This window comes from Marmota marmota, unplaced genomic scaffold (assembly GCF_001458135.2).
Source record: "Marmota marmota marmota unplaced genomic scaffold, marMar, whole genome shotgun sequence".
Lineage (NCBI taxonomy): Eukaryota > Metazoa > Chordata > Mammalia > Rodentia > Sciuridae > Marmota > Marmota marmota.
The window spans coordinates 12,042,139-12,066,984 of NW_026000241.1; the positions used below are offsets into that span (position 1 = coordinate 12,042,139).

The following is a 24,846-nucleotide window of genomic DNA, read 5'->3' on the forward strand; positions in this document are numbered from 1 at the left end:
CCTCCCTGGACTGAGGCCGCCTGACCAGTAGTTTCCTGGCCAAGATTCTTTCCCACAGGAGGCACTCAGCTGAAGGGCTCTCATGAGGACAAGGAACACAGCTGCTGGGGGACAGAGGTGCCTCCAAGGCTATTTCTTCCTCCCACCCCAGAAATAGCCTGTGCTAGCCATGGAGCTCAGATTGTGAGCCTGGGGTAGTGAAGCCTGAGATGGCTGGGGGTGGAAAGGGAGAAGGTGACCGAGACCACCATAGTCCTGGTAGAGAGGTTGTTTCAGACACATTTTCTGAGGCCCCAGGGATAAGAGCAAGAGCCAGACGCATGGAACGCAGGGCCAACATTAGAATGAACTTTCTCACAGAGCGGTCCAACAGGGCTGGGGAGCAGTGAGGTCTCTACCATAGAGGTGTCCTAGCGGAGATGAGATGGGACCTTGGAACATGTTGTTCTCATCTAGCAGACGTTGTCTTGTCCTAAATGCTGATATCTGAGGGGACATTTGCCTATCTCCCAGAGTGCCTCCTGTTGTGTCCATCCCACGGGTGAGCCAGACGCCGGCTACAGGAAACAGCTCGTGCCAGCTCCCATTTGAAGAGTAAATATTAGTCTTTTCAAGAGCTGCCTGTTCTCTGTCACTTGGCATGGAGGACACTGAGCCGAGGGGTGGGGGGGGGGTAGTGGAACCTCTTGGTCCCCATGCCTAGATGGAGTCTGTGGTCTCTTGTCACTGCTGCCATAGAGAGCTCAAGAAACACACCTCGTCCCTGCTCCCAATTGCTTGCCAAGCAGTGAGCAGCTGAACCCCTGCCTAGGGGAGGTTCAGACCATGCTGTGGCCCTCAGCCTTAGCCTTGGCTTCTCCTTGGACACTGTCCAGCTGCTGCTGCAGAGGTAGGGGATTGGATGGTTTGAACAGGACCTCAAGATCTCTGGGCCTCAGTTCTGGCATATGTGGCTTAAAATCGTCTGATCACCAAGAAGGGAAATGACCTGCTCTACTTGAGCCCCTTTGGGAGGCCTCCTCTGACCACCTGAACCAACAACATAGCCCCTGATTCTAGCCTCTCATCTGCTTCTTTCCTATCTGATCTTCCTCATTTACTACCTGTCTCCACAATTATAGCACCATGAGGGCAGGGGCTCAGCCTTTCTCCCCACTTTACCCTTAGTGTCTAGAATTCTGCACATGGTAAGCACCCAGTAATCATTTGTTGGATGACTATCATGGTGGTGATATATTGAAAACATTTAATAGACATAAATTTCACTCCTTCACTCCCGAAAGTATATTCCTCTGAAGCTACTTCACTATTATGACCTGGGGAGGGGGTTGCCATCTCTGGAAAGCAAGAAAGGAGATGGGGGAGGGAGGGAGGAAAGCTGGTGAAGAATGGGAAGGAGAAGAATCTGACATCAGTATCCTGGTCTCATTATCTGGGACAACATCTTGAAGGAAGAAAATGAAAGCTGAAAATAAAAAGTGTGTATGTCCCATTCTGTATTTGGAAGACAGACCCCCAGGCAGCTTGTGCTCTGCTTTCTGGGTAAAAATGGTGGAGTATAGATTTAACTGCAGGACAGTGTGAGTGAGCGACACTAAGCCACCTTTGGCTCCCAGAGGCCTGGAAGGGATCCAGAAGCTCCTGCATGCCACAGGACATGAGGAAGTTGGAATTGGTGGGCCTATCAGAGTACTGCCATGGCGAATGGTGGGGTGAATCTGCCATGGAGGTCCTGGTGAGGGCAGGTCACACCCAGGACCGGGCGGGGCACAGCTGAGACCAGAGGGGCCTGAGGGGCCAGAGAGAGCCACAGTGGTGCTGAGTCAGCTAGGGTAAAGTGAGACCAAGCTATGAGTACCAGCAACTAACTTCAACAGCAGGGCCAGTGTGTGTCCATGAAGACCCTCATGTGCAAGGAACGTTGGGGTCACCTATATGGGACCCTCCATCTCATATCCTTCTGGCCTACCTTTGCTGATTTTCTGCTGGGGTAACCTGATAGCCCCTCACCTCAACCATGCCTCATAGCCAGCACTTTCTGCCCAGAGTTCCTCTGACGCCATGGTGTGGGATACCTACAGGAACCTGGACACTCACACATGCCTCCCCTGAAAGTGTATGGGGGTGGGTATGGGCACACCTTGAGCAATAGTTGATGGGATTCAGTGGCTCATGCTCTCCTTTTATGCCCCTCAGGAGGACAATTATGATGCATGTTCTGCCAGGTCCCCAGTGGCAATGAGTCCCCATTGTCCCAGCAGCGACCAGTTCAATAATTTACCTTTAGATTGGTTTTCTTCACTTCCCTGTTTCACTTTCTCTGTTTCCTGGTCATAGACCCTGCTTTCAGGGAACTGGAGTACAATACCATTTGAATCCCTGTGTTAGACATTATCTATTGTCATTAACTTCTTCTTTAGTCCCTCCCATGTTCCCCTGTGTTGCATGGGCTGGCAGCCTTAAGACTATGTTTCCTGAATTATGCAGTTTAGGCTCTGCCAGAGGAAGAAATACAGCCAAGAGAGCAGGCACAGGGAGGTGGAGGCAGCTCTTTCTGTAGGATGGTGGCTACTGGGTAGAACTGGCAGACATGAGTTTTTGTTGTTGTGATGATTTTTTTTTTTTTTTTGCAGTAGGACACTACATTCTGTACTTTTTTGGTCATTAGTTTAATGGATGTACAATTGGGACATTGGCAATGATTTTTCTGCAAGGTGGCAGCTATGGAGTGTGACCATGAGCATAGAAGTGTGCCCTAACTCCATTCCTGCAAGTCTTCCTATATCAAATTTCCTGCATTGCGTATCTCTGCACCAAACCCCTAGACTTTTCTGTCTCCTCACACTGAATCGTGACCATTTTGGCTCCCTCACCTCTATCACATATTTCTGAGTAGGATTAGGTGGAGTAAATCCAAAGATCACACACTTACCCAGAGATATCCAAAAACAAGCTGAGAGCCAGACTCTGTTTCCTACTCAACAGTAGGAAACTAACTTCCTAAATTCCCTTATAGAACCCTGCTGTCTCTTACAGCTGGGGTTAGGTATGTTCCTAATCTGGGTGTAGGATAGTATGCAGAAGGTGGGTCCTGGATAGGTTATCTTCCGTATTTTTTCTTCCTGCTGGTGGACCAGGTTCTAAGAGAACATAAAGCTCGGGACAGTGACAGCCATCTTGCATTCACAAGGGAATAGTCTTGAGGAGGAAAGCCAACACACTGAGAATGGTAGAGTGGAGAGAGAGAGAAAATACTAGGTCTATGACAACATTATTGAGCTGCTGAATTAGCCTGGGAACTGCCTCCTTCTCATTGGCATCACACTGACAGGATCCTTTCTTTCTGAGGCACTAGAGGCAGACCCAGAAGTCACCAAAGTTTCTTCTATGTCGACATCCTGCAACTCAGGGATGCTGGGACCCCTGGGAACAGAACTGGGACTAAGGTGAGATAAGTGAGCAACTTGCCTCAGGTGCAGAATTAAAGAAGGTGGAAAAAACAACAATAATTCGGTAATCAAGGTATATAATGTTTTAATGCAATAGTTAAAAAATCAAAATTAATGAAAAAATACATGATGAACAAAATATCAAGATTTTAAATACAGACAGAATCAGTATTGCTAACTAGATCTGCTCTTCTTGTGTTTTCACAATAGGGCATGCCCAAGGATCTCCCCTTCCCAATCCATACAATAGAAGAGTTAGGGTTCTGGGATGTGGAGAACAGGGTTCAAGGTCAGGCTCTACCAATGCCTTTACTGGTGATCCCAAGCATATCCCTTCCCTTCTCTGGACTTCATCTGTCATGCACGGAGGCTGGGGCTTTGCCAAGATGGCCTCCTGACCTGTCCTCCTTGTCCCCATGGCCTGTTGAAGTTACTGTCCCTCTTCCTGGGAGGCTATGTCTCCAGGGCCATTGACTCCTGGCTATTAATATCTCAACCATCCCTGCCCCAAGCAGGGTGTTTAATGACTGCCAGCTGTGGCTCCGGCCCCCTCCCCCAGGAGAGATAAGGGCAGTTCCTGTTCCCACATGGGGGGAGAAGGGGGACGCTGGGTCACTGCTCATTAAAAACAGGCCCTGGGCAAGCAGTGGAAATGTCAGAACTGATTCTGACTCCTCACCCCACTCCTGCCCAGCACACTGTGTGGGGTGTCTAGGGGTACATACCCCTGCACATGCTCCCCCATCATGGCCATCCACATTTCTGCCTCCTCAGGTCCTGATTTCAAAAGTTTTGGGGCTTCTCCCCAGATGTGCCACATACATTAAATTCAGCATGTCCCAAACCATGCCATTCTCTCCCAGCTCTCTTTTTCCTCCCTTGCCTGGTTGATGAACTGGAAACCCTCCCCAGATCTGCCCCTTGGGCCCTTTTCAGCAACCAGAGTGGCTTACCGCAAATCCCCTGACTTCCCCTCAACCTCATATGTGAACCCTCCCCTTTGTCTTGCTAGACAGAGCTCCCAGCATCTGCTCACCTGGATTTAGGTGTCCCTGGCGCCCAACAAGCCTATGGATTCGGAGATCCCTACCTAATCCTTAGAGACCACCTCAGTGTCACCTCAACTGAGAAACTGTTCTCCATCAATTCTGCTGGCAGACCAGAAAGCTTCGTTGGATTGCCTGTGCCTTGGAGTGGCAACAATTATCCACATGGTGGCCTCTCCGGCAGAGGGGATTGCAGCTCTCTGGGCTGGGATGGTGGGGGCGCCTTGACTAACCTGAGCTAACTGGCCTTGACTTCAGAGTCTGGGGTCAGGGCTCAGTAGGGAAACAGAGTCTAGCCTGTGGCCAGTCCAGAGGCTGGGGCTCTTACTTAGGGTTACAGCTGGGTCAGAGGCATGGTTCATGTATGGTAGAGGTTAGGGGCTTGGTCTGAGGGCCAGGCCCTGTGTCTCCTTAATCCCAGACTAAACCTGAGGACCAGTCCTGTGGCTATACAACTTCCTCTTTTTTTTTTTTTTTTGCATCTCACTCTGAATAGAGCTCAGGACAGAGTCTACTTTCTGGGTCACTTGGCCTCCTGAAGAGGGACCTGGATGGAGATATTGAGGACAGCCTTGGTGAAGTCCTTGAAGCACCCACCAGGTGGCAATAGAGATGAGTTAGCCTGGCTTGACAGTTGCCTGACCAGGCAGGAGAGGGACTTGGGAACTAGGGTAACCCGAGAGGTGAAGGGAGAAGTTCCTGCTCAACTTCATGGCTGCTCTCAGCCTGGGGTGTCTGTGTTTTCTAAGCCTTTCACCTGAGACTGTTTCAGCTTCTTCCCAGCTGGAATGCCCAGCACTCTGCTTCTCACCTCCTGTCACCTCTCTGAACAGGATCCCCAACTCACTTCTCACTTTTGTTGTCCACATCTTGGGTCTCTCTTCTTAGTTCACTCCCTACCTTCTTGGATAATACCTGCTTCCCCCTCCAGGCTTCCCTGCCTTACCCTGAAGCCATGAGAGGATTTCAGGCACTGTGGTGAATGGCCCAGGTCCAGCTCCTGCATGGGGCTCCTCCTGACCTTCACACAACTCAAGCAGTCCATGGGGTTCTCTCATTTGGTGGGATACATCTTGGGATGTTACTGAACAGGACGGGCTTTATAGGAAGCTTGTAGGCAGATCTGAGCCTTTGCCAGTCCTTTCTGACCTCTTTTTACCAGTTTGGCATCTGTCACTGGCTCTTCCAGCAAAACAAGCTCTTTGCAAATTTGCAGAGGTGGAACCCAAAGAGGTCAGCTTGGGCAACAGCTTTGGAGGTATCTCTTGCTGACAGATGTCATACTGTCTCTGGGTCTAAGCCTTTCTGTTAGTCATACTGTCTCTGTTCCCTGTCTCATGTTGGTGACATTTATTCTGTCCTCTATCTGCTCTTGGCTGAACCCTAGGTAATGGTTATATATATGATCATTATATTTCATGTTTCCTTCTTGCTTTCAGGAATGACTGTGGCCTGTGAAATTTTACCATTTCTAGGACCATGGGCAGCTCTGTCAGCTGTATTGTATCGGTCCAAGACTAAAATGGCCTCCCCTTGGGCTAGATTTAGGGGGTTGGAGTCACAATGTGGATGTGTAATAATTTTATTGCACTCAGAAAAAGAGAGAGGATACAACTCAAAAAGTGATTTGAAATCCCTCAAAATTTGTGCTCCTCACACAGAAACATGGGATTCCTATCAAAAACCAGAGGGATGGAGGCATCTGGCTTCACCTCTCTTTGGAGTAGGGGGAGACGCTGTAAATAAGAAGCCAGGCCACATAGGAACAACAACTACCAGGGGGAACCAAGCCAATTAAAGTCAACATTTATTGTTGCATGAGCCTGTTGCAGTCAGAAGGGATCTTCCAGCACAGGCTTGGATGAGAAACTGCGTGGCCACATGGGTGAATGACAGACATAGTATACTCTGACCACCAGACTGTTGTGTCGAGACACATGGGCTAGAGGACTCAGCCACAGTCCATGAAGGTTGGGGTAGTGATGGGGATTCAGGAATAATGGCAATAACAATATCAGTGGTAATACAAAAAGCCAAGAAGATTTAGCTGGTTACAATACATAAAAAGGTAGTAAAGTAAGAGTCTTATGTTTTCACTTCTCCATCAGCCAGATCTGAGTTCAATTCCTGTCTATAAGACAGGGTGAGATACCTGTTCTCTCTGAGAGAGAGTCTCCCATCTGTGAAATTGGGAGATTAATTCCTGCCTGGCTGGGTTGATGTGAGGATTAAAGGGCCCATGAGTGCACATCTCTGAGCCTAGTTCAATAGTTGGCACATAGGTGAGCAGCCAAGGAGAAAAGATCTTGAATGCTTTGGTTGTGCGTAAGGCTGGTGTGACTGATCCTACTTTATAGATGAAGCCATGGAAGCTTGGAGAGCAGGTGGGCTTAGTGTTAGGTCTCAGCATTTGCTGATGCAGTCTCCTTCCTTCCCAAGGCCCCAGAGTTCCTCAGTCCTTGGGTTGCATTGCCCAACCTGATAGATGCTGGAACCCACTCCACTTCAGTGGGTCTCACAAAGATAGCTATGCTCCCTAAACACAAACTCCAAACCACAATCTTATCTGCCCGAGGTAGAGAAACTCACTCACCTGGAGAGATGGCAGGTAAGAGGGCATGGGGGAGGTGGGGGGCACTGCCTCTTCAGAAAGATGCCTGCATGGCAATGTTTAACTTAAAGGAGTTTGACTGCAGTGGTGGAATTTCAGGCATCATAAGGGTTGTGGTGGTGGATGATCTGTAGGGACAAAACCTCTTTGCCCTCAGATGACAAAAACTTTGAGGATGGGTAGTTTCTTTGCTCCGATTCGATTTGTCAGAAAAGACCACGGGAGCAATCCGGAGGAGAGTATGCAGATTTCTTGCCTTTGATCGGCAGGGGACCCTTTGGAGGAGGAAGGAGTCTGATATTTCCATCGCATCCTCCAGGGGAGGAGCTCCCAGCTCTCCAGCCCACGTAGAAGTACTGCAGAGGTGCAAAAGTTCTACAGGAGTGTTTGAACAGGGCTCCAGGGCAGCCTTCCAGCCTCAGCCTGTGGCTGCCCACGTTCGGGCAGGCCTCTGTCCGGGTGCTGGCCATGGTGGGTATGAAGAGGCTGAAGGGGCCCGCCTTGGTTCCCCGGGCCTGGGGTGATCAGACCAGGGAGACTTCGGCCTGGAAGCTGGAGGAGCGGCGCGCGCTGGGGCTGACGCGGGTCAGCATAGAGACTTGCGTGCTGCACGTGGCGCCGCTGCTGCCTCCCCACGGGTTCTGGTGTTTGGGGTTCCATCCCAGAACGCCCTGCAGGTGCCAGCGTCGCCACTTCCGCCGCAGCTCAGCCTGCACCTAGGAGAGAGGAGGGTGGTCGGGCCCGCCACTTTGGAGCTTTCTCCACTCCACGGGCCAATTCTGCTGTTGTCTATTTAGGGTGCTGAGCCAACCAGTCATATCCTCTTTGGAAGTCTAAATTGAGACACCCAGATGCTGTTTCTCGGGCTGTGCAGAGTTGGGAACGTTTTGGGGCCAGGATCAAATCAGGACCTTGGAGTGGGGGGAGGTGGGAGGCAAAGAGGATCACAGAATGCAGCCTAGACTGCAATGGTGGAATTTCAGGCACCATAAGGGTGCTGACTGGGGGTGGCTGTACCCGGGTTCTTCCCATCGCCACACTCCAACTCACTGGAGCTCATCCATGAGGATGTCCCTGCTCTGTCGCCAGGACTCCACAGCAACTCCACCTTCCCTCGCTGCCCTACCCCCACTCAACTCTGTATACAGACAACTAGATGCCTCTCCAGCTCTGCTGAGCACAGCAATCAGCCCTGAACCCAGAGGAAAGGGTTAAAATGCAGATTCTAGGTCAGCAGGTCTGGGGTGGTCTCAGAGATCTGCATTTTTAACAGGTTTTAGGTTGACACAGTTGCTAATAGTCTAATAGTGAGGTTTAAAATCTGTCCTTGCTCTGCATATAGCCCATCAGTGTTAATGGACCCTGGCTCTCAAGGTGTAGGAAGGACTTACCTCACCATTGAGAAAGCAGTAGAGGATGGCCACCACAAAACCCTGGGGAGGAAGGGGACAGCATAAGTGAGGTGGTCAGATAGCAGGAACTCCCAGCCCCACCCCGCCTTTGGCCTCACACAATCCCTGTGTTCCTCTGGTTAAGAAAAGGACTAAGCAACAAAGTAGATGCTCAACCAACACTTATCACAATAAGATTGGAGTTCAGTGGCAAGAGCCCAAGAGTCCAGGTTGAAATCCCTTAAAGCCCTAAGAAGAATGCGTCCTGAAGTCAACGGTTCATACCTGGAAAGATCCCACGACGAGCTCAAAGACCATTTTCACTTCAGCCTTAAAGTTGTCTGGGAAGAAGGCGAACATGATGTAGTGCACTCCAAACAGGGGGATCAGCAGGAGCGTGGACTTGGCCAGCCTCCTGGGGACAGGGAGGGCCAGCTGTGGGCAGGTGTGTCTACTCATGTGGATACCATAGGGCCTGGTGTGGGGTTGCTGAGGCATGACATATGCAAACAAGGCGAGGAGGGACTGCTGGCTCCCCTACATGTCATACCCACATCTGTTCCTGTCCTAGATCTGCATTGCCACTGCCCTCACGCCCTTGGCCTCCAAGCCCGGAGGAAAGCATGAGAGAGAAAGTCCCTCTATTCTCATCTTTACAGAGAAGAGAATATAAAGGAGAGGCCAGTGTGGATGATGTGTAAGTGTGGGATTTCAGCTACTAGGGAGATGTTCTCAGGCGACAAGAGATCCTGGTTCTCCCTCTCCTGGTCTTTGGTTTCTCCAATCTATACAATTAGGTAAATGTATGCACAACACAGTCAAGTAACAGAGTCGGGGGCCTACTGTAAACTCAGAAGTGCTTTGGGTGCTACAAAACAGTGCATTTTCCTAATTGGGAATGAGGACTTCTGGGAGGGAAAATCTTTCCAGCTGCAGTGCCATAGGTCCAAGGCCCCTTGGGAGTATGGCGAGTGCCCAAGTTTATGCCTGGTCACTAGGGTTACTCAGTACAGCCCTCTGTCTTCAGCTTTTCTGCTGTGTCCACCTCTCCAGGAGTTGCCATCTTCCCTGGGATTGCATCCCTTTCCCGCACTCCCCCACCTCTGCACACCAATGCACACGTTCCCAGTATGCTTCTCTCATGTTGCTAAGGACCAACTCCTTCTTCACCAGTGCTCAGCAGGGTCAGCATTCACTCTAAATTCTCTCCTCTCTTCCATGGCACAGGGCTCATTCTGTACCAGTTGACCTCACAGCTGGTCCAGGCAGTGTGAGCCCATGGTTTCCTGGATGGGGGAAGTCTGGGAAGAGGTTGGTAGGGGTTGTCTCTGCCCCTATCTTTCCTCTCCTGGAAGTCAGTCCAGGGGGGAGGGGCTATCCTGGGTCTGAGGTCCCCCAGTAACCTGGGAGCAGAGGAGCTGGCCTTACCCCCTCCCACTCCTTCCTGGGCTTGGCTCCCACCCATGCAAGGATCCAGAGCACTGCCCACCCTTCCTTGGCCACAAACCTATCCTTCACTGAGGCTGACAGATGGAGGCTTTCTTTAAATTGAAGGCTTATGGGGAGGTGGAGAGTGGGAGCTGACAGCCCCTCCTCGGGGAGCGCCATCTCCAGCTCTTGCCACCCCTTCTGCCTGATGACAGCTGTTCCCTTCCCATCTAGCTCACCCACACGGACCTGGCCAGGCCCAGCTCAGATTCTTTCCCTCAGATTCAAGCCCATTTGCATGTTGGGGGAAATGAGGCTCCACGGGCACAGGAGAGGGTGAGCATGCACAACCGGATGTGCTGCTCCTCAGCAGATTGCAGACCCTCACTGGGCCTTCCCTTCTTCAACAGGAGGGGACGCTCCACCTACACGCCTGGCAGGCAGGAGAGGACGCGGTCACACCAGGGACGTGAGTCTTAAGTCTCATCAGAGAGAATCACACGATTCCAGAATAGAATCCTAAATCCAGCAGCTCGTGACATTATAGCTGGAATCTGGAGCCACAGCACACAATGTTGAAAGAAAAGCCGGGCCAGGAACATTCTAAGATCCCAGGACCAGAAATCCCATGTGGCACTGCCAGCTTTGTCTTGTCTGCATAGCACGGATGCTCAATCTCCTGTTCCCGTCTCTGGGCATGCAGACCCTACTCACCTTCCCAAAGCCCTTTTCATATTTTCACGTTTCTTTATTTCTGCTTTTCAATCCTGTTGCTCCAATAAAAACCTGCCTCTGTCTCTAGTCCTTGCAAGCACAGGGAACAGCCCTCATGCCTTTCCAAGCAAGGAACATATTTACTGTCCCATGGACATCATTCCCCTTTCTCCTTGCCTATGATCATGTGATCCCGAGCCCTGGAGAGCAATTTTACAGGGGACTGTGTGGATACGATGAGACGATGCATGGAGATCCCTTAGTACATGTAAATTGCAGATGTCCTTATTATAATACTGAGTCTGAACATGGCTGTCACACTGGTAGACTGGGGACTCCCCTAGGGCTTTCATCTGCCATGCATTTATTGCACCCCTTTTCTGTACCATGCACATGCCAGGGACTGGGTACACAGTACGAACAAGACACAGGTTATCTCTGTCCTCTTGAGCTCTGTGGCTTGACAGCGATGTGTACCTGGGAACGACGCCAGGTGAGCTAGTGGAGAAGAAGCAGACAAGGGATTCTGAGGGCAGCCTGGTGAGGTGGGCAGGAAAAGGGACACTGGTAGGCTGAGCCAGGCCATGGAATGGTGGTGGGCAAGAGCAATGTGGTTTTTTTGGTGACTCTAGAGGTTCGGGACAGGGGTTCTTCAAGGGGATGCAAGGTTTTTTGAGGGCTGGGGTTAGAGGAGGTAGGGGACAAGAGCACTGGGCCCACACTCACGAGTATGGACTGCTGTCATTCTTCCCAATATCGGGGGGTCGCAGTTTCTGAACCAGGATTCGGATGATGCAAATAAATAGGACGAAATTCACCTGGTGGAATGGGGACATGGAGGTTGGTCACTCAGAGAGGGGATGTTTAGTCTTCCAGGCTGATGGCCTGTCTTTCTGGGGTTATGCTGCCCCTCACTAGCTCTTCCCTCTTTGGGATGGTCATCTAGGACCTCTACTTCACATCTCTAATGACCGTGCCTCCCAACCCATTTACTCTAGAGGAAGAGCTGGTGGCATGGAGATGGGATGACCCCATATCAGGCAGCGGGAAGCCAACAGTTCAGCTCTGACCTAGACACTAATTTCCTGTGTGACCTGAGGGAAGTTGCATCTCCAATCTGGGTCTGAGTTTCTCCAACTCCACGGGGTGGGAGGAAGTCTTACCAAGATGGAGGTGAGGATGGGGGCCTTTATGATCCACCATAATGAGGAGTTGATGGTGTCCCAGCACCTGATCAGAGTATGAGCAGGGGAACAAGAGATGGTTCTCAGTCAGAGAGAGTCAGTAGTCACCCCCACTGTCCCTGGCTCTGTCCCAAGCCCTAGAGACAATGGGCCCAGAGTCTGTTCTTCCCTCCAACCTCCCCTCTGAGGAACACTGTCCACCTGCCATTCCACCCAGGGGATCTCACCCAAGTGATGGAAGCTGAGGGGTGGGGGCAGGGTGACCGCTCACCCATAATCCTCAAACTGGATCCTGATGATGGTCCACACCATGGTGAATGTGCTGGGCACCCCTGTCAGGGACAAAGGAGAGAGAAAGAGAGGAGAGGGCACAGGAAGCAAGGGTAGAAGAGCCAAGGGAGAGATTTAGGACAAAGAACCAGAGAGAAGGGGGTGAGAGAAAAGGGTGTGGTTCAGGGCTGCTGTCTGTGGTTATAAGGGGTTTTCCTTGTGCAAAGATGCTCAAGGTGGCAAAGTTGTGTGCCCATAGGGCTGTGGTCCCACCGTGAGGGACAGTCTTTTTCTAATTTTGATAGGCATCTTACAGATTAGCAGTGGCTCTGCATGTGACAGTGACTAAAGGGAAAATGGAAAGCTGATCTGTCCCTCAGAGTGACCCTAGTTGCATCTGCAGCCTAACGGCTCCTGTCCCAGGGTCAGATATTCCAGTAACTTTTATTATCCTTGGTCAAGATCCTTGTAGGCAGCAACTAAGACTGTGGGTTGGGCTGGCACCCCCCCAGTGAACTTCCCAGGCCTTGCCCCCTCTGTTCCCAGCCTGACAGCCCTCCCTGGTACCATACCCCAGCCGATGAGTATGTACCCCCAGAAGTACTTCCGCTCGGAGAAGAAGGAGACAGCAAGCAGGGTATGCAGGTAGAGGCCCTCCACCAGCAGCCAGAAGAAGTTGGCCATGACACAGTACTGGAAAAAGACCACGGCTGCCTTACAGCCCACCTGCAGGGAGGAGAAAAAGGGGGTTCATTAGGGCTAGCAGGGATCCCTTATTACCCATAATTCTGCAGGGACAAACACAGTTGTGGCCCAGCCAACTTAATCTCTTTGTTGTTTTAGAATGTGCTTGATGGTTTTCCCACCATTCTTGATTTTAGATCATCTGATGCTTTGGGATAAATCAGCAATTCTTTTTTTGGGGGGAGGGTCCCAGGATTGAACTCAGGGGCACTCGACCACTGAGCCATATCCCTAGCCCTATTTTATATTTTATTCAGGGACAGGATTTCACTGAGGCACTTTTGCTGAGGCTGGCTTTGAATTCAAGATCTTCCTGCCTCAGTCTTCCGAGCTGCTGAGATTACAGGTGTACGCCACTGCACCCAGCAAGTCAGCAATTTTAATTGTCCATCCATTTACACACCCATTAGACATTTGTCACCAACTCATCTGTTCATCTGCTGTCCATGCATTCATCTATCATCTATTCATCTTCCCCACCATCAATCCATTCCCTCACTTGCCTATATATCTCTCCATTCGTCTACCAACCTTACCCACTTACCCAGCTAGCCATCCTTTCACCTATCCATCCACCCATCACCCCACTCATGCATCCATTCCTCCACCTGCCTACCCTCCTACCCCTCACCCATCATCTCTTCAATCTTCCTTACTTAATCCATCTCTCTTTCTGCCTACTGAGCCACCCATGGACCCATTTACCATTTACCCATTCACCAACCATCCCATCCCCTTCCCATCCTCTGTCCCCACGCATTCATCTTATTCCAATTAGGACTGAAAGTAGCTGGGAGAAATATGAGGGCAAAGTCTTGCTTGAGTTTTCAAGAGTCTACTGACCGCTTGGGGGTACAGGCTGTGGGCCGTGGAGTGGGGCCAAGGAAGTGTGGAGGAGAGACTGGGACTGAGAAGAAGGTAGAGGAGAAAGAAGTAGAAATGAGGAAAAGAAGAAGAGGAAAGGGGTGGTCATTTCTCTGGGGGCCAATGGAGCTACTGGACGAATGGGTTCCCCAGGGACATAAGGACAATGAAGGAGTCAGGGAGACCCTAGAGTAGAGCAATCAGTGGATTCTAGGTGGCCCATCTGGCATGACTGGAAAGTCTTCTGGGCCTTTTGTCCCCTCCCAGAAACAGTCTCTATTTCAGATGAAACCAAGATGCCTTGAGCCAGGGCTTAAAGCTACTCTCCTCTTCTACTTCCTTGTACCCAGAATATAAGTTCCCACCCTTCTTTCTCATCCCCTTGGTTTTGAGATATCCTCAGAGAGAAGCTTCATATTCCCTCCCTAGGGAGGTGAAGTCCTTCCTTAGGCCACATATCTGTCCCTCCAGCTGCAAGGTGTGCTTGCTTCCCTACCTTTCCCCATCATTAGCTTTACAACAAGCATACTCAGTTCTTTAACTGGACAATTTTCAGTGCTTTTCCTTTGCCATAGAAAAGTTTCACAAGGCTGCTAATAAAATGAATTGGGAAGACAGTTTTCACAATTATCCTCAGCAAGTGTGCTGGAGGCCGCAGGCCGCTTCCCAGGCTCTGAGGTCCCTACTGCACTTGGTCCCCACCTTGTGGAATGAACACTGGGGTTTCTTCCCCTCTTCTGGAGATTCCTGAGATTCAACCATCATAGGTTCATTCCCTGGGGGAAGGTATTGCTGACCCTTGATATCAGGTACTTTCTCTTGGATCATTCATGAAACAATGAGTCCTTGACCACAAGGGATGGGACAGAGCCAGGGCCACTGTCAAGCTCTCTGTCCCAGGACAGGGACACCCAGAGAGGGGTCTTTGGCTCAGAATCACTTGGAGATGAACCTCTTAGTGACTAGCAATTAATTCCCTAGAGGCTCCCTTGACCTCCCCTCCATAGGAAGGTCCAGAACTAGACCGAGGGCAGGGGAAGAACAGAAGAGGAAGGCTTCAGAACAGTGTTTGGATGGAATCCAGATGGCAAGAGGAGCGGGTGGGGAGTAGGAAGGGTGGCATGGTGAGCAGAGCCCTGGTTGCAGATGGGGAAACTAAGGCAGGGAATTTTCAAGGCCAACAGAATGTTAGCAGTGGAGGTAGGGTGTAGGCCCTAGTCTGTGGCTGTGAGATATCCCACTTTCCACCTGTGTTGCTCACTGGTAGGAAAGGTCTATAAGAGGAAAGGCTGTAAGATCAGGTGCTGGGAGAGGAGTGAGATTTGAGGAGCTATCACAGAGTTGGGTAGAGGGGTTGGCCATTCCTGGAGAGAAAGATAGAGAGAGAGAAAGAAGAGGGAAGGAGGGCAGGGTAGGAGGAGGGAGGGAGCGAGAAGGGAGAGGAGAGAAGTAGGGAGGAAGAGGAGATTCACATGATTAAAGATGAAGGCAAGACTGAGGGAGGGGGCCAGGGCAGAGTCCTCACCGAGCCCTCAGAACAGTGGTCTGAGTCCCCGCTGTCGAAGAGGGCCAAGTCTTTGATGAAGACGGCAGCAGCCCTCAGGATGAAGGATACGAAGAGATGCGTGTGGATGTAGTTCCGCGTGCAGTGGAGCTTCCTGCATGGGGCAGGCAGATAAGGGAGGCTGGAAAGACCTCGGACACTCATCCCAGCCAACACGGACCTGTGCTCTGATTAAAGGGGTGGGGCTGAGAAGCATGTGGGCTCCAGAGTACAGGTCCAGCCTCCAAGGGGGTCCCATCCCAAACGGTGGGCCCAACTTCAGGAACCCCACTCTCTTGTGCATCCGAGGAGCCTCAGCCAGGGTGCACCTAACCTCTGGTGCCATATCCACAGCTATAGGCCATCCTGTGGGTGACTAGGCTGCGGCAGATGGCACATCTTGACCACCTGCCATCCAGAGGAGGCTGGCCTCTCAGGAGGGCTGGGGCAGGGACTGTGAACTAGCTTGGGGTTTGACAGTGCAGAGGCGGGGCTCAACCATGGGAATGATACTCGTTGGGACTGCTTTGAAGCCTAATGCCCAGGCGGGTCTTACCTGAACAGGCTCAAGATTGCGGTGGCGATCAGAAGCGTGGCAAGGGACAGGCTGTAGCCAATAGTGTAGCCAGTCTTCACGGAGTGGTAGAACATTGTCTGCTGCTGCTGGAGGGAGGCAGGCAAGGATCTTGGGTGGGGGGCGAGGTGGGCTCACCTAGAGGCTCTACACTCTGCCTGCCAGACCCTGGCAGATGAGGAGGCTATGGCCCAGGGCTCCTAAGAAGAGCTGAGCAGAGTGCCCTTTGTGCCACCAACCCCCTAACACTTCAGTTTCCAGGACACAACCATGTCCCGGGGTGTGGTGAGGGTTGAAGTCACTCCCTCTCTTCAAGAGGGATGTGTCAGTGAGGGACAGAATGGAGACCTCACACATTCCACTTGTTGATTCATTCATTCTTCAGTCATGTGTCTGGCCCTGCTGTGCCAACTCTGGGCTCAGGGCCCCAGGAGACCAAGGCTGCTGTCCTTTCAGACCTGCACATGAAGCCCTCTTTCTATGTAGCTTGGGGAGGCACACAGGGAGTGCAGACTGTTAAAGAAGACATGGGGTGTAATTTCCCATTTGGGGTTCCCAGTGGCTGGGGGCAGCAGGGTGAGAAAAAGCTAGCCTTTCTGTAGGAGACAGGACAACACTGGATCCCAAGGCTTCTCACTTGGCCCCCTCCCTTAGTGCCCTCCCTATGGACACACATGCAGAGTGACAGTCTCTTGGTAAGCCCCACTTTCTCCTCCATGACCCACATTGTGCCTAAGGAGAGGTAAGGGGTTAAGAGGGATTCTGGGGAGTTAGGGCTGAAGGCTCTGGTAGGCTTCAGAAGCCTTTTAGGAAATTACTGCTCCCTTCAAAGACAGGAAAGCTGTCTGATGGGGTGTCTTGGAGTGGGGCAGATGTCATCACAGTCCCACAGGGATGTTTACACCCCAAAGCAGTGAGGGGCTTCTAGCTAAGGACTACTGTTATCATCCAGCCTTCACATCCATATTACTAAGTGGTTCCTCAAATCTCTTCAGAGACCACCTGTGCTCTACTTGCTTCAGGGACAGATCCCTGTCCTCAGACTGAGGACAATGTGCCCTTTTCCTATCCTGTCCCTGATGTGATGTTGGGTATCTGGGGCTGGTTCTTTTTGTACCTCAATTTCCATCTGGACACAATAGGGTGATGGTATCTGCTTGCCGTGCCACCCCCAGGCTGGAACCAGGCTCCCTCAAGACAGTGGGGTGGCCTAGCTTGTGGTTACTGCTTCAGCTTCTTCTACTGGGGACAACTTTCTGTGTGCTGTCCTCATGAACCACCCTCCACCTGCAATGCACCCGGTCAGGGGGATTGAGGGGATGAGTCTCCAGAAACCCATGCTTGGAGAGGGAGTCTTGGAGGGCAGGTCCCAGGAGTCCAGCTCCTGCACACATGGCAACCTCATGGGAGGCCGAAAGGAGCATGGGTGGGCTGAGGTGAGCTGGGGGTGGGGGGAGGGTGCACTGAGGCCCACCTCATCCAAACTTGATGCCTTGTCATCCAAGCCACAGGCAATAGGGTAGGGGCCAGGCTCCAGCTGTGTCCAGCCCTCATCTGTGCAGCTGCGGCTCACGTTGCGGCCTAGATGGGAGAGAAGAGCAGGGAGGAGAGAGGCTGAGACCAGGAGGAGGACTAGTCCCTGGAGCAGGCCACAGGGGCCTGGCGGCCTCTGTGCTGGGCACGAGGCAGATTACAGTCCTATTCCCACTGACTCCTGATGCCGCCAGGCTCCAGCTGCTCTCATTCAGACCCTCAGGGCACCTGAGGCAGGGAGGAGCCCCTTCAGAGTGCCAGGGGACCTTCTGAACAGACAGCAGAATCAGATCACACAGTCCTGGGCTTAGTCCTACCCCTTGTCATGACCCACCCTCATTCCAGGGGAAATGTAAATTCTATTATTGTCACAGTCTCAACTGGATCATCATCACAGAAGGACCCCTGACCCTTGCCATGAGCTGAACACTGACCCTTGTCACTGGGCCAGAGCTCAGGCAGGAGGCCATATCAGCCTAGTCCTCCTTGGTCAACCTAGGTGGGGCTGTGAGGCCATGTCCTCCCACATGTTCAGATGTGCGTCTGGAGAGGGACCAAAGGTAGAGGTGGACAGGGTGGGGGGTGGAGGACACCTGATAAGGGTACAGATCTGAAATTCTCATAAATGCAGAAGTAAGGGGTTCCTGGTAGGGGAAACTGCAAGGCAATGCATGTGAGAGGGCACTCAAGCAGGGCAGCACTGCAGGATCTTGAAGCTGAAACAAGTTGTGGCTGGGGCTCCAGGGCACGCTCCATCAAGTCTCTGTGCAGCAAAGGGCAGGAATGCTAAGGGGGCATGTGAGGTTAGGGGTACACCAAAGCTCCCCACTCTTCAGGCCTAGGGAGGTGTCTTCTCCCCTCAGAGAGAGGGGAGGGGCTGAATAGATAATGGGGGGGACAGTAGAGTGCCCCTCTCCCACAGGACCACCATCACCATCACCATCATCAACAGCAGCAGCAGTAGCCTCATAGAATGGCCAGTTTTGACCTTTCCATGTGTCAGAGTTAAACAGAGCACTTTAATCCTGCACCCACCCAATGAGGAAGGTAACTCCATTTCACACTTGAGAAGGGGAGGCTCTACGGGGTTGGTACCTTGCTCAAGGTCACTCACAGGGCAGGGTGGAGCTGAGCTGGTCTGTTCTCCCAAGTCCTGTCAGGTAAGCTTGTCCCTCGCCTGCACTGAGGGGACCTGAGAACTTGTTTCCATGTCCAGGTGCAGAGCCACAGGAGGGGTCGAGCTGTCCTGTGAACTCAGGGAGGGTCTCTGTGCAAGAGTGTTTTAATATTTCTAAATTTTTCCCTGTGCCTGGAATACACCAGGTGACTCCATAGTCACTTTTTCTGGAGTAGGCTACAGGAGCCTCCTGACATTGCTTTGAAAGAGGTCCTTATCTTCCTACTTTATGTGTGGGGCCTTGGGCAGCTGGGGCTTGGGGAGGACAGCCAGTGAGGAGCAACCCTGGATAAATGGCCTGGGGATTAGGTGGCTGGGGGAAGGGCATTGGGCTGGGTTTCCTGCCTTGGCAGCCTGTGCTGCCCAGGATTCCCAACCACACTGCCATGGAGGCTTGCAGGACTGAGCGGTCTCTAGTAGCCCCCTCTCAGCCCTCTCCACTTCCTGTCATTGTGGCTGAAGGTGGGCCCGGCCTGCAGCCTTCAGCAAGTCCCTTTCAAACTGCAGCTCTGCCTCACCCCAGTTCTAAGGATTATACCCAAGGCCCCAAGGCCATGCCTTCCACTCAGGATCAATTCTTCTGGAGACTCCACCCTAGGGATTGGGTAAGTAGAAAAGAGGGACAGGCCAAATCAATCAGCCTTGAAGCAGGGGCATTAAAATGTTGGATTCCCTTTTCACCAGATGGATCAGGGCTCAAAAGGTCAGGCTCAAGGACAGAGCGGGCACCTGATATTATCACACTTATGCTTAGCAAGACTGGGTGACTCATGAGTGTCTACACAGTAGCTTCACATGCTCTGTGTGTGTGTGTGTGTGTGTGTGTGTGTGAGTGTGTTGGACAAACATTAATGTGTTAAGGCCAAGGATTGGGAGTTATCACTAGTCCTGCAAAAAGATGGGGAACCAAAGGCTAAGAGAGGAAGTAACTTGCTCAGTCACAGCAAGAAAGCTACAGTCTCAAGCCAGCCTGACTCCAGATCTATCTGGGCTCCTGGCAGTGGCCAAAGGGAGCCACCTTGTCCTCTGGAGCCAAGGCCGCTCTAGGTAATTGGGGAAGGGAGAACAGGCGGCCTCTTTGAGGAGCCTGGGAGAGTGGCCTAGGCCACAAAGAGAGCTACTCTTGAGGGGATTTCAAAGGCAGTCACCATGGGACCCAAGGAGCAGCCAAGTCTCTGCCATTTAGCTCTGTGTCTGCAGGGGGGATACAGGGGGTGGGAGGGAATGGCCAAGGGACTTTAATCCTGAGCTAACAGGGATGCCCCACATTCTGTTTCCTCCCACTCACCAATGGCTCTCAAAGCAGTCACACCCCTCTCCTCTCCGGGGTTCTCTGTCTTCTAAAATTTGCTGCTCAGTGACTTGAGCCAGAAATTAGGAAATTTTTGTTTCTCCTCTCCTCCTCTAGGATCCACAAGTCCTGTCCCAGATTCTTTTTCTTCAATTCTCCTGTATCTTGTCTTCCCTGGCTTAGGTAGGAGCCTCCTGATGGGTCTATCTGCTTTCCTGAGCCTTCCAACCAGATCACTATCCTGAGATAGCTAGAGGGATAGTTCTAGCATCCATACCTGACCCTAGTACTCTCCTGTCGAGATGTGTCTAGGGTTCCCCATCCAGTTGGCAAGTGTAAACTTCTTAGATTGGGAATCAAGAACTGGGTAGGGGAAAGAGGGTGCCCACAGACTCTAGCTGACATAGACTGTGTATTTGTTTTTCAAACCAAAATAACTATCTTATTTTTTATTCTAAAAAAATCCTTCAAATATTTAAAGGTAAAAGCCCCACAGATGAAACAGGAGCAGCAATGCATGCCTGTAATCCCAGCTACTCTGGAGGCTGATGCAGGAGCATTGTGAGTTTGAGACCAGACGGGGAAACCTAGAAAGACCCTATCTCAAAAGGTCTGGAGATGTAGCTCAGTGGTAGGATGATTGCCTAGCCTGCTTGAGGACTTGGGTTTCATCTCCAAAAAAACCAAATACACAGATATATGTATGCATATTACAAACTAAAGAAATAAACCACCATAAACATTTTGGTACCTTAATGAGCAATCACTTGCCTAGCCAGCCCCTCTCCCCCAGGTATTATATCCAGCCTAAATAGATGACTTCTAACCCACCAAGATTTTTTAATTTTATAATTTTTTTTAGAGAATTTTAATATTTATTTTTTAGTTTTCGGCGGACACAACATCTTTATTTGTACGTGGTGCTGAGGATCGAACCTGGGCCGCACGCATGCCAGGCGAGCGCGCTACCACTTGAGCCACATCCCCAGCCCCGCACCAAGATTTTTTATCTTCTATAAGCTTTCTTTGACTTTTCCTGTAGAACCAGGTCACTTCCTAGGGGAGTTATCCAAAGGGGCAGGAGAACTTCATCCCTATCCCACTCTTGCAAACATCCCCCTTTGGAATTTAAGGCCAGTTCCTCATGCCTTCTTTGCCTCAATGCCCAGATATGTTTTCAGTCCCAGCCACAGTCTCCGTCATTTTTAGAGTGAGGTCCTCTGAGTTAGCTGTACAGATTGTTCACTGCATGTGACGTCTGGCTGGTGAATGACAGACTAAAATTGACTTCACGTTCAGCTTGCCACTAGGTGAGCTCTGGTGAGAGGTTGATTCCACCTGAAGAAGATCTGATTTTTTCTCATTTGCACAAAGCCACTGAATGGGTCCTGTTGAGGCCAGCACCCTCAAGGTCAGCCAGATGGTGAACTGGAGTCTGAGTTCTTAAGCAAAGGAGCTGCCTAGATACATTCCGGCAGGGACAGAAGGAAGTAGCACATGGAGAGGAAGCATTTAGTTGATGCTTGGAGAAGGCTGATTGTCAGACTCTGCTCTTGGGACTCAATATGGGATCTGCCAGAGGAGCTCATCTCCTACCAGCCCAGGCCCTAGGTCCTCACTGGAGAAGGGCTGGATAAGGAGGATGCTGACCTGGAATAAGGCACACCTTACTGCTTCCAGATTCTTAGAGGGCGCTTCAAGGTCTGTCCTTCACAGTGAAGGTCATAACCCTTAGCACGGAGGGAAAACCTGGCATAGGCCAAAGAGACCATTGTTCTACCTTCTATCTCCACTTTACAAACAGGAGAACTAAAGTCCAAGGACTAAAGTCACCTGAAGTGAGGGACATCTGCTGAAACCTTATCAAGGCCCTGATCTTCCCCCCCTCCCTCTGCCTCCTCAACCCTGCTCCACCTTTAGTCTTCCCCATCCAATCTGCTCTTCTCTCAGTCCTCTCCATCCACCCAGCTCCTCCATCACTCATACACCCTGATTCTCCCTCAGTCCTCTCAGTTCACCCTGCTGGACCCTCACTCCTCCTCATCCACCCTCCTTCTCCCTGTGTCTCCCACATCCACGCTGCTCCTCTCCTCCATCAGTCCTCCTCATTGACCCCGATCCTCCCTTACTGGCTCCAAACACAGTCCTCCCAGTCCACCCTGCTCATCCCTTAGTCCTCTTCATACACCCTGTTCCTCCCCCAGTGCCCTCCACCCTTCCTCACACCTCTACATTAACCATGCTCCTCCCTCAGCCCTCTCCTACCCTGATCCTCCCCAAGTCCATCTTGTCCCTCCCTCAGTACTCGCCATCCAGGCTGTGCCTCCCTCAGTCCCCAACATCCACTCTGTGCCTGCCTCTATCCTCTGCCTCTTTCCTGCTCTCCCCTCAGTCCTACCACCTATCTGCCACCTCCCTCACTCTGCCTTGTCACCCTGGCAACTCCTTAGGTCTTCCCCATCCACACTGCTCCTCCCTCCGTCATCTCCATCCATCTGACTCCTCCCTCAATCCTCTGCATCCATACTGCTCCTGCCCCAGGACTACATTGATTACCCAGCACCTCCCTCAGTCCTCTAAATCCATCCTCATCCCTCCGACCTCTCCATTGTTCTGAACTCCCCTCGCTCCGATTCATCCATGCCCCTCCTGCCTCAATCCTCTCCATCCACCATCCTTCACCCTACATTCCTCATCAGCACTCCACATCCAACCTGCTCCTCTTTCTGTATTGTCCATCTGGTCCTCGCCTCCCCCTCCTAATCCATGCTGTTCCTCCCTCGGTCCTCTCCCTTTACCATGTTCCTACCTCAGACCTCTCCAGATAGCCTGCAACTCTCTAAGGCCTCACACGCTCTCCTTGAGAAGGAATGTCCATGTGCCCTCACCACCCACACTGCTCCTCGCTCTATCCTTTGCATCTACCCTGCTATTTGTACATTCCTCTCAGTTCAGCCGATTCCTCCTTCAGCTCTCTGCATTCGACTGCTCCATGCTCACTACTCTTGACACCTTCTCCAGTCCTCTTTGTAGACTCTGATACTCCGCTGGCCTCTACATCAACCCTTCCCTTCCCTCATTCATGCCAATCCACTTGGCCCATCCCTCATTCCTCTCCATTCACCCTGCTCTACTCTCACTCCTCTCCAATCTTCCTCCTTCTTCATTCCTCCTCATACATCTTCATTCACCCTCATCCTCCCTCCTCCTTCTTCATCCGCACACATCCTGCCCCTCCATCAGCCATAACTTGCTGCTCACTTCCTTCATATCCAACCTGCTCCTGTTGTGCTCCTCTCCACCCAGCCCCATTTTCCCCTCCCTCCTGCTTTCCTTCCTGGCTCCTCCTTCCCGCCTTCCCATCTATCCTCCTTCACCTTCACACTACTCATCTAAAAGCAATCCTGTTCCTCCCTCAGTCCTCTCTATTCAGACTGTTCTCCTTCATCCTTACCCATAAAACCTGCTCCTCCTTTAGTCCACTATACCCACCTCCTGCTCCTCCATAATTCCTCACCCACAAAAATTCTCACTGTATTCCATTCACAGTGATCCTCCCTCAGTCCTTCCTATCAACACTTCCCTTCCATCATGCCAACTCATAAAAAGAGCAACATCCCTCAGTCTTCTCCACTTGTTGTCCTCCTTGCTCAGTTTTCTCCATTCGCATCAGTTGTCCTTCTCTAGGACCTTTCCATCCCTGTTGCCCCCCACCCCCACGTTGTCCTCTGCATCCACCTGATTTATTCCTCTAATCCAACCCTATGTTCCTTGCAGTTGTCTCCAGGCATCTGACTTCTTTGGTCCTCCCCATTGACTCTGCTCCTCCTTCGGTTCTTTCCCTTGAACCTCCTCAGTTCTTGATCCCGAATGTGGAAGAGTTAGGAGGCAGCATGGTGGATAGAGAGGACCAAGGTGGGAGTCTACCTGGAAAGAAGGTTGGAGATGTCTACCTGGAAAGAAGGTTGTTGTGGATGAGGGGAAGTGAAGAAGGAGCAGTGTGTGAAGGAAAAGAGATGAAAGAGAAATGCGAATGAGGAAGAGGGGCATGGTGGATGAAGAGGACAGAGAGAAGCAGGATGGATGGAGAGGACAGAAGGAGAAGGAGAGCTATGATGATGAGGAGAGTTGAGGGATCAGGATGGACAGAGAGGACTGAGGTGGGAGAAGGATGGATGGAGAGGAGTGAGAGAGGATCAGAATGTATGAATAGAACTTAGGTAAGAGCAAGTCCAGATAGAGAGGCCTGTGAGAGAAGAAGGGCTGTGGCAAGTAGGAGTGTTGGAGAAACAGGATGGATGGTGACTTGTCCATCCATCAGTCCTCTCTATCCCTCCAGCTCTCCCTCAGATCTCTTCAACCTCCACCTCCTCCCTCAGACCTCTCCTAACATCCCACTCCTATATCAATCCATCAATACCTTTGTCCCAATCTGTTCCTCTCCCAGTCATCTCCATCCATCTATATCCTCCCTCATTCCTCTCCTTCCATTCAGTTCCTCCCTTAGTCCTCTCCTCCTAATGTGTTCCTTCACTCAGTCTCCTCCGTCCATCCTGATCTTACCTCAGTCCTCTCAATAAATCCTGCTCCTCCCACAGTCCTTTCTACCCATCCTTCTCTCCCTTAACCCTCTCCTCTCATCCTGCTCCTCCATTAGTGTGCTTCTCCCAGTCTGTTTCTCATCCAGTCCTTTCCACCCAGTCTGGTCTGCTCCCAGTCCTCTTCATCCATCTTGGGTCCTCCCTCCCTCCTCTCTATCAATCCTGCTCCTCCCCCAGTCATCTCCTAACCAATCCTCCCCTAGTCTTCTCTATCCATCCTGATCCTCCCTCATTCTTCTCTATTCATCCTACTCCTCCCCGAATTCTCTCCTCCTTCAATCCTTCTCACCCCAAATTTCTATTTCTCCCTCACTCCTCTACATCCACCCAATGCTTCCCTCATATATCTCCCAATCTGTACTTTTTCCAAGTCCTTTCCACTCATCCTGTTCCTCCCATTGGTCTTCTCCTCCCAATCTTCTCCTG

The 24,846-nt window shown here is 51.4% G+C and overlaps 1 protein-coding gene across 6 annotated transcripts in view; it reads right to left on the bottom strand.

The window, feature by feature from the left end:
- Positions 1-3,517: 3,517 nt before the first annotated feature.
- Positions 3,518-24,846, bottom strand: part of Vipr1 (vasoactive intestinal peptide receptor 1) — a 49,580-nt gene continuing 28,251 nt past the window's right edge. For 3 of the 6 annotated variants that reach the window (XM_048795322.1, XM_048795325.1, XM_048795326.1), the window contains exons 4-14: positions 17,293-17,399; positions 15,801-15,907; positions 15,227-15,359; positions 12,666-12,819; positions 12,095-12,155; positions 11,803-11,869; positions 11,366-11,457; positions 11,117-11,137; positions 8,783-8,912; positions 8,498-8,539; positions 3,518-7,822 (exon numbers count right to left, since the gene is read on the bottom strand). In XM_048795322.1, coding sequence (XP_048651279.1) covers positions 7,631-7,822; positions 8,498-8,539; positions 8,783-8,912; positions 11,117-11,137; positions 11,366-11,457; positions 11,803-11,869; positions 12,095-12,155; positions 12,666-12,819; positions 15,227-15,359; positions 15,801-15,907; positions 17,293-17,399 — 1,106 coding nt within the window. In that variant the 3' untranslated portion in view covers positions 3,518-7,630. The remainder of the gene's footprint in view (positions 7,823-8,497; positions 8,540-8,782; positions 8,913-11,116; positions 11,138-11,365; positions 11,458-11,802; positions 11,870-12,094; positions 12,156-12,665; positions 12,820-15,226; positions 15,360-15,800; positions 15,908-17,292; positions 17,400-24,846) is intronic. The other 3 variants (XM_048795323.1, XM_015489437.2, XM_015489436.2) reach the window with 3 other exon arrangements.